The sequence below is a fragment of the Acomys minous genome (assembly GCF_964271855.1).
Source record: "Acomys minous genome assembly, chromosome: 9".
NCBI classification, from domain to species: Eukaryota; Metazoa; Chordata; class Mammalia; order Rodentia; family Muridae; genus Acomys; species Acomys minous.
Genome location: NC_140490.1, coordinates 108,495,283 through 108,507,579, shown reverse-complemented (window position 1 = coordinate 108,507,579; position 12,297 = coordinate 108,495,283). Strand labels below are relative to the sequence as shown.

The 12,297-nt window shown below is 35.9% G+C and overlaps 1 protein-coding gene and 1 long non-coding RNA gene across 3 annotated transcripts in view; one reads left to right on the top strand and one right to left on the bottom strand.

Annotated features, from left to right (window-relative positions):
• LOC311605542 overlaps positions 1-12,297 on the bottom strand; it is a 52,623-nt gene that overhangs the window by 2,297 nt on the left and 38,029 nt on the right. The window lies entirely within an intron of this gene.
• PTPRQ (protein tyrosine phosphatase receptor type Q) overlaps positions 1-12,297 on the top strand; it is a 182,502-nt gene that overhangs the window by 151,059 nt on the left and 19,146 nt on the right. Inside the window, exons 36-37 of one of the 2 annotated variants that reach the window (XM_084796167.1) lie at positions 5,480-5,561; positions 8,998-9,088. In XM_084796167.1, coding sequence (XP_084652293.1) covers positions 5,480-5,561; positions 8,998-9,088 — 173 coding nt within the window. The remainder of the gene's footprint in view (positions 1-5,479; positions 5,562-8,997; positions 9,089-12,297) is intronic. The other variant, XR_014782000.1, reaches the window with a different exon arrangement.

Genomic DNA, 12,297 nt, shown 5'->3' with positions numbered 1-12,297 from the left:
TTTTCACTTACATTGAGACCCACAGAGCAATTACTGGTTGATTAGACTAAAGAGTGAAAAGGGACTCATATGAGTACTGTTTTAAAGCCTAAAACAGATTAAAAAGATTAGGATAGGAAAAATATCTAAAAGTATGACTGATGATACTTTGGGCAAGTGACAGGATTACTTCAAAGAGGCAGATAAAACCCTAGGAATAATTAAAGATGGTGAGATACATAATGTAGAAACTTACTCCAAAGAGCTTAAAATTTTCATAAAAACTTAGTATTTCCCAAATCTTATAAAATTTAATTTATATGTTTTACTGGAGAGATCCTTCTTAGGTTCATTATTTGAATATCTAGGACATGTTTTGTTATACAATCCATATATTATATGAAAACAATAATTTATTTGTTTATTTTTAACCTTACTAAGATGTTTCAAGGGGGCAAAAACCAAGTTTCTCAATTTGTCCTGTATCACTGTTAATGATGATTTGAGCTGGTTCTACACTCCCCTTGTGTGCTTATCTCTATGAAGACTATATTTTAATTCCCCGTAGATTTCAACTAATTAGCCTGAGGGAGAGCTGAGTCTCCGACAATACGGTCTTTCATCACCACTGCCAACATAAATAAATGGTTCCTCTCTGGGTCCATGAGAGTAATCTGCGTGGAATTTAAGTTTTTGATAGACTTTCAAGAAATGAGCTCAGCTGTGAAATAATACTTTTTCTACCAGAAGATGGTGGACTTAAGGCAGATAGAATGTATGTAATGAAAAGATTTGGGTGATAAAAGAATTTATCCCTTTATATAGAAAAGTGGCCAGTAATCTTACAATCTGGCCAATTCCAAACTTGCTTTATCCACTAAGGAGCTGAATATAGTTTGACAGTAACTATCAATACTAGAAGCAAATATGGATGAGAACTGTCCCAACGTGACAATGAGCGCAACAATTTTTTTTAAAGTGGTAAAATTTATAATTAAAAGAAAATTTCCACGTGAATGTGCTTGTGCCCCCCTCAGATCACTTTATTTGAAAGGGTCACTTCTGAATTAGTATTGTTGGGTTTTACACACAATCTCAGTGAGCTTTTTTAGGCCTATACAGGTACTCTTCCCTATAAACAATTCAGTTATTCCTTCAGTGATTATACACATTGGTGCACTTTTTTTCTCATTTCTCTCGGTCAGTGACACCTTCTTTTCTAACCATACATTTTACAAATTAATATTTTCTAGTAAAAGTGAAAGTTCAGGGCCTTGAAGATAAATAAGTTTTTTTATCTTAGGTGCAAGTAGCACCGAAAGTAGAAATATAGTCATGCAACACCCAAGAATCCAAAACACCATCTAACATGAAGGTAGGAAGAATCAAAAACACCATCTAACATGAAGGTAGGAATCCAAGCAGTGGCATAGGCAGCAACAAGAGGGAGAAATCTGATTTTTACTTGAGAGAGCTGGGCTACATATTCTTAAATATCTTCTCTATTTCAGTTGTTTATGTGAAAATTTCAAATTTTTATTTTATATCTAATTGTGGCACAAGCATAGACTAAAAGTTACCCCCCCCAAAAAAAAATAGAGTTCTAGAAGCCTGGTTTGTTATGTTACATAAACATAATTGTGAAAAAAAGATTATAAAAAGTTTATTGAGATTAAAGGAGCAATAGGGAAGAAAATGAAACCAAATCAGAGTCCATTTCATTTATTAATTTTCTTCTTTCTTTTTTTCATTTGTGGGGCTGCAGAAGGTCCCTGGAGTCCCCCTGATTCAGTTCTGAGGGTGTCTATGACAGGTGTGTGCCACCATACCTAGGAAGTGACTTTCCTTTTCTATTTACTTGAGAAGGCAAACATAACTTTGTTGTATTTCTAACTTTCTAAGAGTTGAGCAGTCACTAGATTTTAATGTTAGGAGACCTAATATAGGAACATATAGGGGCTTTATTTAGAATTGACTATTTGTTATTGGTAAATCCAATAAATACACTCATGCCAAGCGTTGGTTTATGACCTCCTAAAAATACAGTTTCTTAAGAATTGAATGAGAAATCCATTCAGTCCCAACATCTCACAATCACTAAGGCATTTCTAACTTGCTTTGAGTGTGTCTGAAGTCTTCTATAGTTTTATATTTAATATCAGGTTCGTTATTATTATTATTTATTATTTATTATTATAAATAATGTTATAAGGATATAATATAAGATGAGTGTTAGTCCTGTCTGGACTGTGAAGTATATATGAACACATATCCAGGCATCTTAGTCCATGAACTGAAATAGCTATAGCACATACTTGAAGATTATTAGAATTTAGTAATCAGACTGCACAGAAAGAAGACTCTATTTTTCTAGTTATTGCCCTTAGATGAGTTCCACTGCGAGTTAACTTCTGAACAGGATATTAAGAAGTGAATAGGATTTGGTTGTGAATAAAATATGTAGAATTAAGATGAAGGATGGTTATAAGAACACGAGGATCAGAGGAAGGGCCTGTGATGTGGATGTGTGGTCACGGTCAAAAGTACCAAAACCTTAAGAAAAGTGCTGCCAGGTGGAGGTGGCACATGCCTTTAATCCCAGCACATGCGAGGCAGAGGCAGGCAGATCTCTGACTTCAAAGGCAGCTTGGTCCACAGAGTGAGTTCCAGGATGCCCATAGCTATACAGAGAAACTCTGTATCAAACTGCCTCCCCAAATCAGAGAGAGAGAGAGAGAGAGAGAGAGAGAGAGAGAGAGAGAGAGAGAGAGACAGAGACAGAGACACAGAGAGAGAGACAGAGAGAGACAGAGAGAGAGAGACAGAGAGACAGAGAGAGAGACAGAGAGAGAGAGAGACAGAGAAACAGAGAGAGAGAGAGAGAGAGAGAGACCTAAACGTACTCAAGATGTCATAGCTGGGGATGGAATAATGCTTAAAGTCAGAAAGACTATCATATTTTATAATGAGGCAAGATTACACAAATATCTATCCAATTTCATAGTTAGATGACTGAAATTTAAAATTAGAATTCATAGGGGAATATTTCATGCAAAATAAAATTAAAGCAAATATCTAATTTTTTACTAAAAGAAAATGGCCTTAGGAAAACAACGTGTTCCTTATTTTTAAGTTGTAAGCAAAAGACACAGCTTATTAATGAAATACCAAGCATGTTAATAATATTGCATTGTTACTAGACCTTGCTTATGTATGCTTTCATGCTATTCATATTTCATTTCTCCCGATTTCCTTAATGCCTTGTTCATGACTTCCTAAAAAAGCAGCATCCATTTTAAAATTCAATTAACCAAGTGAAATAAATTTCTCTAGTACCAGCTTAATAACCCTAGCTCTTCCCTGAAAGGAATAGGTCCTCATCTACACTCAGGTCAAGAATTTCCACTTCCATACAGTAGCGTGAAAATCAATAAATGTCTCAAATGCAAAGATCCCAGTCATTTCTCAAGTACAGGTAATGAAGATTTTGCTAGCCTAACACATATCCTCTTTGTTGTTTTGGAAGAACAGGGCAGCATGGAAGGCTTTGCCAACATCATCTAGGGGGGTGTAGGTAGTCTGAGGCCTGCCTGCTGTCTGTCTGCCTTGCTGGTTTTTGCTGAGGCTAAGCATTTCCAACAGGCACAGACTATCTCACCTGTCTCTATTACATATGTTACAATGTCTGTGACTTCCGTTTTTGGTTTCATAAGTAAAAAGCTCTCTGTTGCCTTCTTGAAATCACTTTAGGCTGTTGTAGGAAAACTCCTCAGCTGATCCAGCTAGCGGCCTTGGCTCCTTGGTCTCTACCACATTTGCTGCTAAGATGCTCTAGCAGCCAAATCCCGAGAAAGGAGGAGGCTGTATTCTCTCTGAACCACCGAGCGCTGACTTACAGTTCTAATGCCCCGCTTCATATTACCTGCAGCTTCATCTCTACAAGTTCCATTAAATCTTTCTTGTCATAAGATATATTTCTTTTTTACTCAAGTTTTCTCTATTGGACATAAGTCCTTCTGATCATTTTCAAATCATTCATCATGTCTTGTTTGTTCTTCAGTCTAATTATTTTGTTTCATGTATCCATGATTTCAAAAATAGATGTTCCAAAAGTATTTTTACTGGACGGCTATTCTAAAATAATTTGTAATATCATCAAAAAATGTAAAACCTTGAAATGGCTCTGTTCTGCATTTTGTTTGTGTGTATATTTGTGTCTTTTGTGCTATTTTGCAGTGCGAAATTGTTGTGCATGATATTTTTTTTGACAGGGATCATATCTATAAAAGTGTGCATTGCATTATCTGTTAAAGTATTTCATGTTTCAGAATATAACTTTGTCAATGACCCATCATGAAAATGTACATAAAGTACTAAAATTAATATGATTTGCTATGGCTGTATATTAACCCAAACAAACTCGATCAGGAAAAAAGATTTGGGCGATACAATGTAATTTTGAATTTCTGTTTCACACACTCTACACTCTTTATAAATAAAGAAAATATCTCTTGCATCTGTATTAACTCTTTTTTTCCTATGGAATATGTTAAAAAGGTAGCCTGCTTTTATGCATTGTCTTAGGTTACAGTGCTGCCTTTCTAACTGGGAAGAGAAGCTAAAGTAATTTTTCTCACTTAATATAATTTATAATGATGAAATTAATAGCTCCATGTTAGCTGAAACCATAATGTACTTAAGCAGTATTGATTCACTATAATCTTCTGATTTTAATCTAGAACTCCTTCAGAATAAGCCACCTTTTCCCTCTCACAAAACATCTAACATGGTCTTTGTTGCAGGTTACTTAGTTATAGAAAATCCATCAAGTAAGTTTGTGAAATCCCCCCCCCCCAATCTTTTTGAATATCAACTTTAGACTCACTGACTCAATGACTCTTAATGTGTGGCTCTCTTTCTGTGTGTTTGTTGGGAAAAAACCTTTAAGCTGGATATAAATCATAAAAGCATGACTAATTGCACGGTAACTGGAGAAATGCTTTCTCTCTCTCTGGGGTGAAGCCTGCATGTCTGTATTTTAGCTTGGGAAGGAATATGGGGCTATTTAAACTCCTTGGGGCTTAAAAGCCATATCATTATGAGAATGAGGTCACTACAGTATTTTATATCTTCTAAAACCTTGTAATGTGTAAAATTCTTCTGTATGACAAAGAAGTATTATATGCTTTTAGGAGTCAGTGATAACTTCATGCTCTTATATTTACTTGAAAACTTTTGTTCACTTAAATGCTAACTCTTTCCTTTAAAGCCACTAAAAAACTGAAAGAATTTTTGCATGATGAGTGAAAAGAAAGTGAACTCAAAGAGGGGGATGCTCCTTTTGTAAAAAGGACAGAGTGGCTTTAAAGGACTGTAGGATGGGAGTTTACAGTGGTCCTTGTTGCTTCAGTGTTAGCCACGCAATCAGTGCCCAAGCTTTCTCTTAAGAGAAGGAACACAACCTAACGTGGTTCCCTTTAATGCCTTTCTTTACTCGGAGGCCCGTAAGCAAGAAATCCTTCCTGCAACATGTTGAAGAGCTTTGCACAAACAACAACCTAAAGTTTCAAGAGGAATTTTCGGTATGTTGCCAGCAGTTGTCACAACATTGCGAGACCTCCGGTAGTTTCCTGTGTCACGTTTCATGTCCATTTTAAGTATGCAAGGCCATGAAGGAACCTGGCCTTGATAATCAATACCCAATTACCAGGTTGATTGTTTAGATAGTAATGTTAACCCTGGGTGGCCTTCAGTGCAACCTGATCAGAGCATTCACCTACTGTGTTAGGAGAAGGTGGTCCTCTTCAGGCCGCCCTGCAATGGCAGCCTGGCTGCAGATCCCTGCTTTTTCACTCTGATGGCAGTGCAAAGCCACAGTGATGGATTCATTAGTTTGTACTTGTGTATGAGTGTTCGATCCTACGGTAAATGTAGCTTTATATTTAAATAATTGTCTTTTATTCAGGCACTTGATGATTCCATGTTGCATTTTAATATAAGTACATTGAATATTGAATATAACAAGTGCTACTTAGTGTGCATTTGTGGTGTAAAATGATCAGGGAACAGAGCAGAACATTTGCAGACACTGCAAATATTATGACTACTTCTAAAGCTATCACAATACGTATAAGTCCAATAAAGTCTATTTCTAAGTTATTATGAAATAAATACTTTATCCCACATAGAGATATGTAAAACTAAGACACCATTGTTTAAACTATTTTAAAGTTGAAAATAATTTCCATTAAAAATGTATTGTGCTTCTTTTTAAATGTTTGTATTAATTATTTAATTATTGCATAGCAATAAAATTGAAATTATTTAGAAACATAAAGATGAGAGCTGCAATCTATTTTGAGACTCATAAGTACTTTATCTAGATGACATGATTATTTTACATTGTGAAAGCAAAGTATATCTTATATTGTACCCAGAAATAGATTTTTACTTTTTCTCATAAAATCCTTAGTTTGTGAACTTCTGAAACAAAGAAACAGACAAATGGCTTAAGTAATTCAGGATTATAAAATTTCAGTTTCTCAGGGAGTAATAACAAAATGTGAAAAGATGAATGGAGCCCCCTGCCGCTTGTTGGTTATGCCTCTTAAGTAATACTGGATTGGACTTACCAAAGTCAAAGGAACCATGAAGTTGCCTTAGCATTTATAAGAAATAAATTTCAAATTTTTAGAAGCAAAAGGATAGTTTTACTAGAATAGGAGCAAACATAATCAAATTATTCATGCCTAAGTAGATAAATATATTTCCATGTATTAAGAAAAATTCTAGCTTAACGTTTTTTAAGAGGCCATGTTGTTCTTTTGTAAAAAACAGAAAGCAAAACAACAACAAAACCCCAAACCACTTATATCTAATGCTTCACTGAGTTTTTTAGTCAGAATTATTATATAGTAATAAGTATATATATTAGAGGGACAAATTTGGCTAATCTTTTAACTCGTGTTCTATTTTCTTATCTTTTAGTAATTTATTGGGGTTTATACTCTGACATGCAAAGTGTGTGACAAACTGCTGTTCATCGGCTTAACATTTGCAAGCTAAATGACTTCAGACAAATTATCGAATCTCTCTGCACCTCAATGTCTTCATTTGTAAAAATATAATATTTATCTTACTGAATTGAGAATGCTAAAATCACTACGTACACGATGTGTGAAAAAGTGTTTGGCACAAATATCAGTTACTTTTCTTATAATCTCCACCATACATAAATTCAGATTAGAGTAAGAACTTAAACGGTGAGACGTGTTTTAAGCAGGACAAATGTATCATTATTGAGATGTGCATAAAGATGTGAGAATCAAAGCCAAATGGTAGGTAGGAAACGGTAATGAAGATTGTGATGTCTAAAATGGACAGCAGCATGAGCCCAGTTCCAAGGAGAAGATAAAGGAACATCAAACAGGAGCAGTAAGAGCTACCTAGGGAAAGTCACTGAGGCTCTATGTCCTAATAAGAGTAGGACCAGCCAGTATCATGATGCTATGTAAACTACCAGCAGCCTAGTAACTGAGTGGTGGTTTTCAAAGCCAGAGTCACTTGAAAGGAAACCTGTATGTGAAGTACTTCCAAACTGTATCATCTTCAAGTCTATTTCAAACACATCTTTCTTTACCTTTCTCTTTTCTGTGCCTCTAAAACCCTGACACAAGGAAGTTACTTGGGGGTCGTTTTGTTATCTTTTTATAAGCCTTGCTGCCTTTGCCCTACCCTGTCCATGAAATATACCCATATGAAAACAACTGTTCAGAATCTTTTTTTTTTTTTTTTTTGAGGAGAATGGTGAAGGGAGAAGTGTTGAATAAAATGAAATAATTTATAATTACATTAAAAACGGAAAAACAGTTTAATTTCTTTACATAACTCGGAATAATTTCATGAATGGCAATCATCAGCCCAGTAAAATAATCAACACATTTTCTCGTGCCAGCTTCCTGAAAGATGCTTGCATGAGAAAGAGCAAGGTAGGCAGAGTGCAGCATTTTTTCCCTTCAAGTGTCAACAGTAGGTCTTCCTGACCCTTCATCTGTGTCTGATCATTCTAAATCGCACCTTTGCATTCCACTATCAATTTAACAAGGCCAAGTGAGTGCAGTATTGACCTTTGACATCGTCTCAAACTGACCAGGGTTGCGTCAATTAATAGGCATGAAATCACACTGTCTGGGGAGAAAAAACAAAAAATAAATCATTCAACTCCCTTCCTCCCTCTAACGGGGCATTAACATATTAAATAACAGTCATGCACACCTGATGAAGCCATGGGTAGCATGTGGCACCTTAGTGCTCTCGAGAGCTCAATGAAATTATCCCAAGGGAAAACAATAGCCTGGCTGATCAGCATCATTCAGAATAGTAATGTTGACACTTAGGGAAAACTATTACTATTTATTTGACCTTCTTCCTATACCTATATTGGTGATTTTTACTTAGAAATGAAAAACGTAGTCTGGAAGAATAGCTCTGCAATAGTGGCTGCATGCCAAACACAAGGCTCAGGATTCAATACCCAGTATAAAGGTAAAAGAATTAAATATAAATTTTTAAAAATTACAGCCAGAGTGATAGTTCAGTAGGCTAGCCTTATAAGTATGAACACATGAATTGGATACCTAGAACTTATATAAATATTGCCCATAGGGACAGGTATTTATAATCCCAGCATTGGGGAAATGGGAAGAGATGGGCCCCTGAGGCTAGCTGGCCAGACAGTTAACCTATTTGGCAAGCCTCAGTTCAATGAGAGATACTTTATTCAAAGAATTTTAATAAAATAAAAACTGAGACATGATAGCCATGGTTGTCCTTTATCCTATAACATAGATGCACGCGCACACACACACACACACACACACACACACACACACACACACACACACGTGAAAATACACAAACTAAACGAATGAAGGATTTAGAATAAGAAATTGTGTTTTAATAAGAAGAATTTTATACTTACCAAGTTTAAACTTTTAAATGCCTTTTCCCCCCCCACAGGAATTACCAAAATTTCTTCAAGATCTCTCCTCAACTGATGCTGATCTTCCTTGGAACAGAGCAAAAAATCGCTTTCCAAACATAAAACCATGTATGTGCAATTCTCACTTATATTCTAACTACAAAGCATTTAAAAATGCTCATTATCTTCGCTTTTAATGTTTTCTTACACATTAATTGAATTACAATAATACACTTCATTATGGTGACTTTCAAGTTGTATCACATTTGCTTTGTTCTTAATTGCTGAACTTAATTTACATGGTTTTCAATGTGTTCACACAGGTTCACTTATGCAGGTGCAAGAAACCTGCTTCTTAGATTTGTAATTTAACCCTTTTGACATCTTCCTATAGAACATGTCTCAAAGGGAAGGGAAATTCAAACTTAGCTTTGTGTATTAGTTTTCCTAAAGAGCATAGTAGTCTCATAAAACATAAAAATGCCTTGCGAAATACTAGTTGATGATCAGAGTCATCGTGTGTTGACTGGAATTGTTTCAGCAGAGAGGCAGAGGTGCACCTTGCTGTAAGACAATACCACTTTTCAACTCAAGGAAAGAAAACAGTTATCGTTTTAAGAATTAATGATGGCTTATAGCAGAAGATTTGATATCCCTGCATTGCTAATTTGTCTGTTATTGTAGTCTTTGAATGCATAGTAAGAATGTAAGACTTTTGATGCTCTGAAACTTTGTTCCAATATACCCCAGGATGCAGTCCGGGTGATGCAGCTCTGTAATCTCAAGTAATTGGGGTCTTGAGCATGAAGTCTGAAAGTCTAAGAAAAGCCTTTTCTACCTAAGGAGTTCAAGATTCAGCCAGGCAACTTATTGAGAATCTGCCTCAAATTTTTAAAAGTTTTCACAAAAAAGTATAGTTCGTTGATAGAAGGCTTCCCAATGTGCACAAGCTTAGTGCTTAGGTAAAAACAAATAAACATATTGAGGGAATTCCTACAGGTCTTTTAGCTAGGGAGATGTTAATTTAGAGGAGACTATAATCCCATGAATAATTCATATAGGAAGAAACAGAACACAGGCTGATACTAAAGGTTAAATTATTCACAAAGGCAACCCACTTTAGAGGATTGTGTTATCAGAGGTTATAAACCACACAGCCTGCAGCGCCTAGGAATTAGGGTAGAATGAAGAACAAACAGCATTAACTATTGGAGATTATTTCTGCAACAAAACAAATCATAAGGAAATGACTTTAGCAGCAAGGTGAAAAATAGACTGTGAAGCGAGAAGAAAAGAATATGACTGATATCCTCTAAATGCCCGAGGTTCTGACCTTCTCAACCTGCTTCATATTCTAACTTAAGAAAATTAACTTGAGCTGGATGCAGCTTAAGTTCAAGTGAGAATGCCCATGTAGTTCCGTGTATTTGCACTAAATTTCTCTTACACTGCTTGCTACACGTTCACTGAAGTGACATTCTGTTTAAATAAATATTATACTCTTGTCAACAGGCAACTGCTATGAATTCATAAGTATTTAGTTATAGTTGCATTATACATTTGGGACTAGTTTGCAGTGTGTCAACACATATAAAGTAACCCAAATAAGTCTAACCTAATTTCTAAGACGTTTCCAACTTGAAGTATGAAATTTTGAGTACTTTGTTATTTTGTTACAATGTTTTGTTCTTTTGTAATGAAATTCTTGGTTCATTATCTAGTCCCCATTTGGGCTTTAAAATTTCAGCTTATTACTTACTCTCATGATGACAAGAGGACAACAATGGTTGATGGATACAAATGTTCAACCTCAAAACAATAAACAGGAGCAAGGAGCATAAATGTCTCAGGCCTCCATACTGAGGCTAAGCTAAAAAATAAGAAACTTCCTGGGATGCAGGCTTGTTTTGTCACTGTCTGTCTTCGTGACTACCAGCATCCTATTTGTTTGTCTGTTCCTCCAGAGGCCATTAGAAGGATTAGGTAAAAATAGTCACACAAATCACTTTACCTGGAACTGGAACTCATAACGCATTCAGCAAATGTTAACCCTCATGGTTAATAATCAATAGATCATCTCCTTTTAAATGCTGATAACTTCCTGAGTGGGAGAATTGCAGCCGTGATCCCTCCTGGAGCACTGACTTCTGAAGACAGCAAGCCCCCATCCCTTGCTAGGGTTAGAAGTCCATGTGTAATGTCATAGCCATGCCTATAGGAATTATAGCTTATTTTCACACACAGGCTCACACAGAGACAGTTCCACAAACACTAGGCGAGCAAACAAGAGTTTGTGGTTATGTGCTGTGACTGTGCTTGCACACCAAACCAGAAAAAAAAACAATAAAACTGGAATACGGCATCCTTCCTCGCAGCGAATGAATATATTCCAATAGAATCTGAAGTTCTGCTTGAGGCAGCTTTGAGCAGTGCTGTGTTTCCCCTGAGTAATGTCAGAAAGAGAATTTCAAATATCACAGTGCCTTTTGAAAGATATTAGCTTACAGGGCTTTGGGATGCTAGAATTAGCAGCAAATACTTGCAGAAGTGATTGCCAAATCTCTGTCTGAAGGGACACCATGACCTTAATATGCCAATACCATGAGAAAGAGATTAGTGTGCTGTTGACTCCACTCATTATAAACAGGCATATAAAGGGAATAGCAGTCCAATGGCCTTCCTTCCTGAAGTACAAGCCTAGCTACAGTGTCATTAGGCAGATCAGAAAGAGCTCAGTCTCACTGACGTGTAAATGATTTACAGAAATCTGTTTAAACATTAGGAATCTCTAAATATAATTGCATTGACCACAATTCACAATATAAATGAAGCATTTTAAACAATTAATATTGGTATATGCTTAAGCTTGGAGAATGTCAGAGCATTATTAAATACTTCCTATAAGGCTTCATGTTTCTTCAAGAGAGTTCTACAAAACAAATATTGTAACTGCTTGATACAGTTGAGGCCAGAGACAACTAGAGAAGATAACAAGTTCAGTGAAGACTGTATAAGAATTCACACCTAATCCTCTTCCTATTTTTCTCCAAGAATATAACGAAGCCTTCCTCAGTACTGATAACCCAGGGGAAAGATTAAGCATATACTGACCACTTAGGTGCATAACCCAGCCAAACTTCTGGATTATTCTGTCAAAGCTACTTTGTGATTTCGGTGTGTAAAGTTATCAGTAAACATTACGGTCATAAAATCAACTTGACAGGAATCCCCCAAGAAAGTTTCTGGCTCTCCTTTTTGAAAAATATCACTGGGAACAGAACATCTATTTAATGAAGATATTTCTTTAAATTGCCTCAAGAAGAATAACTAGAAATTTT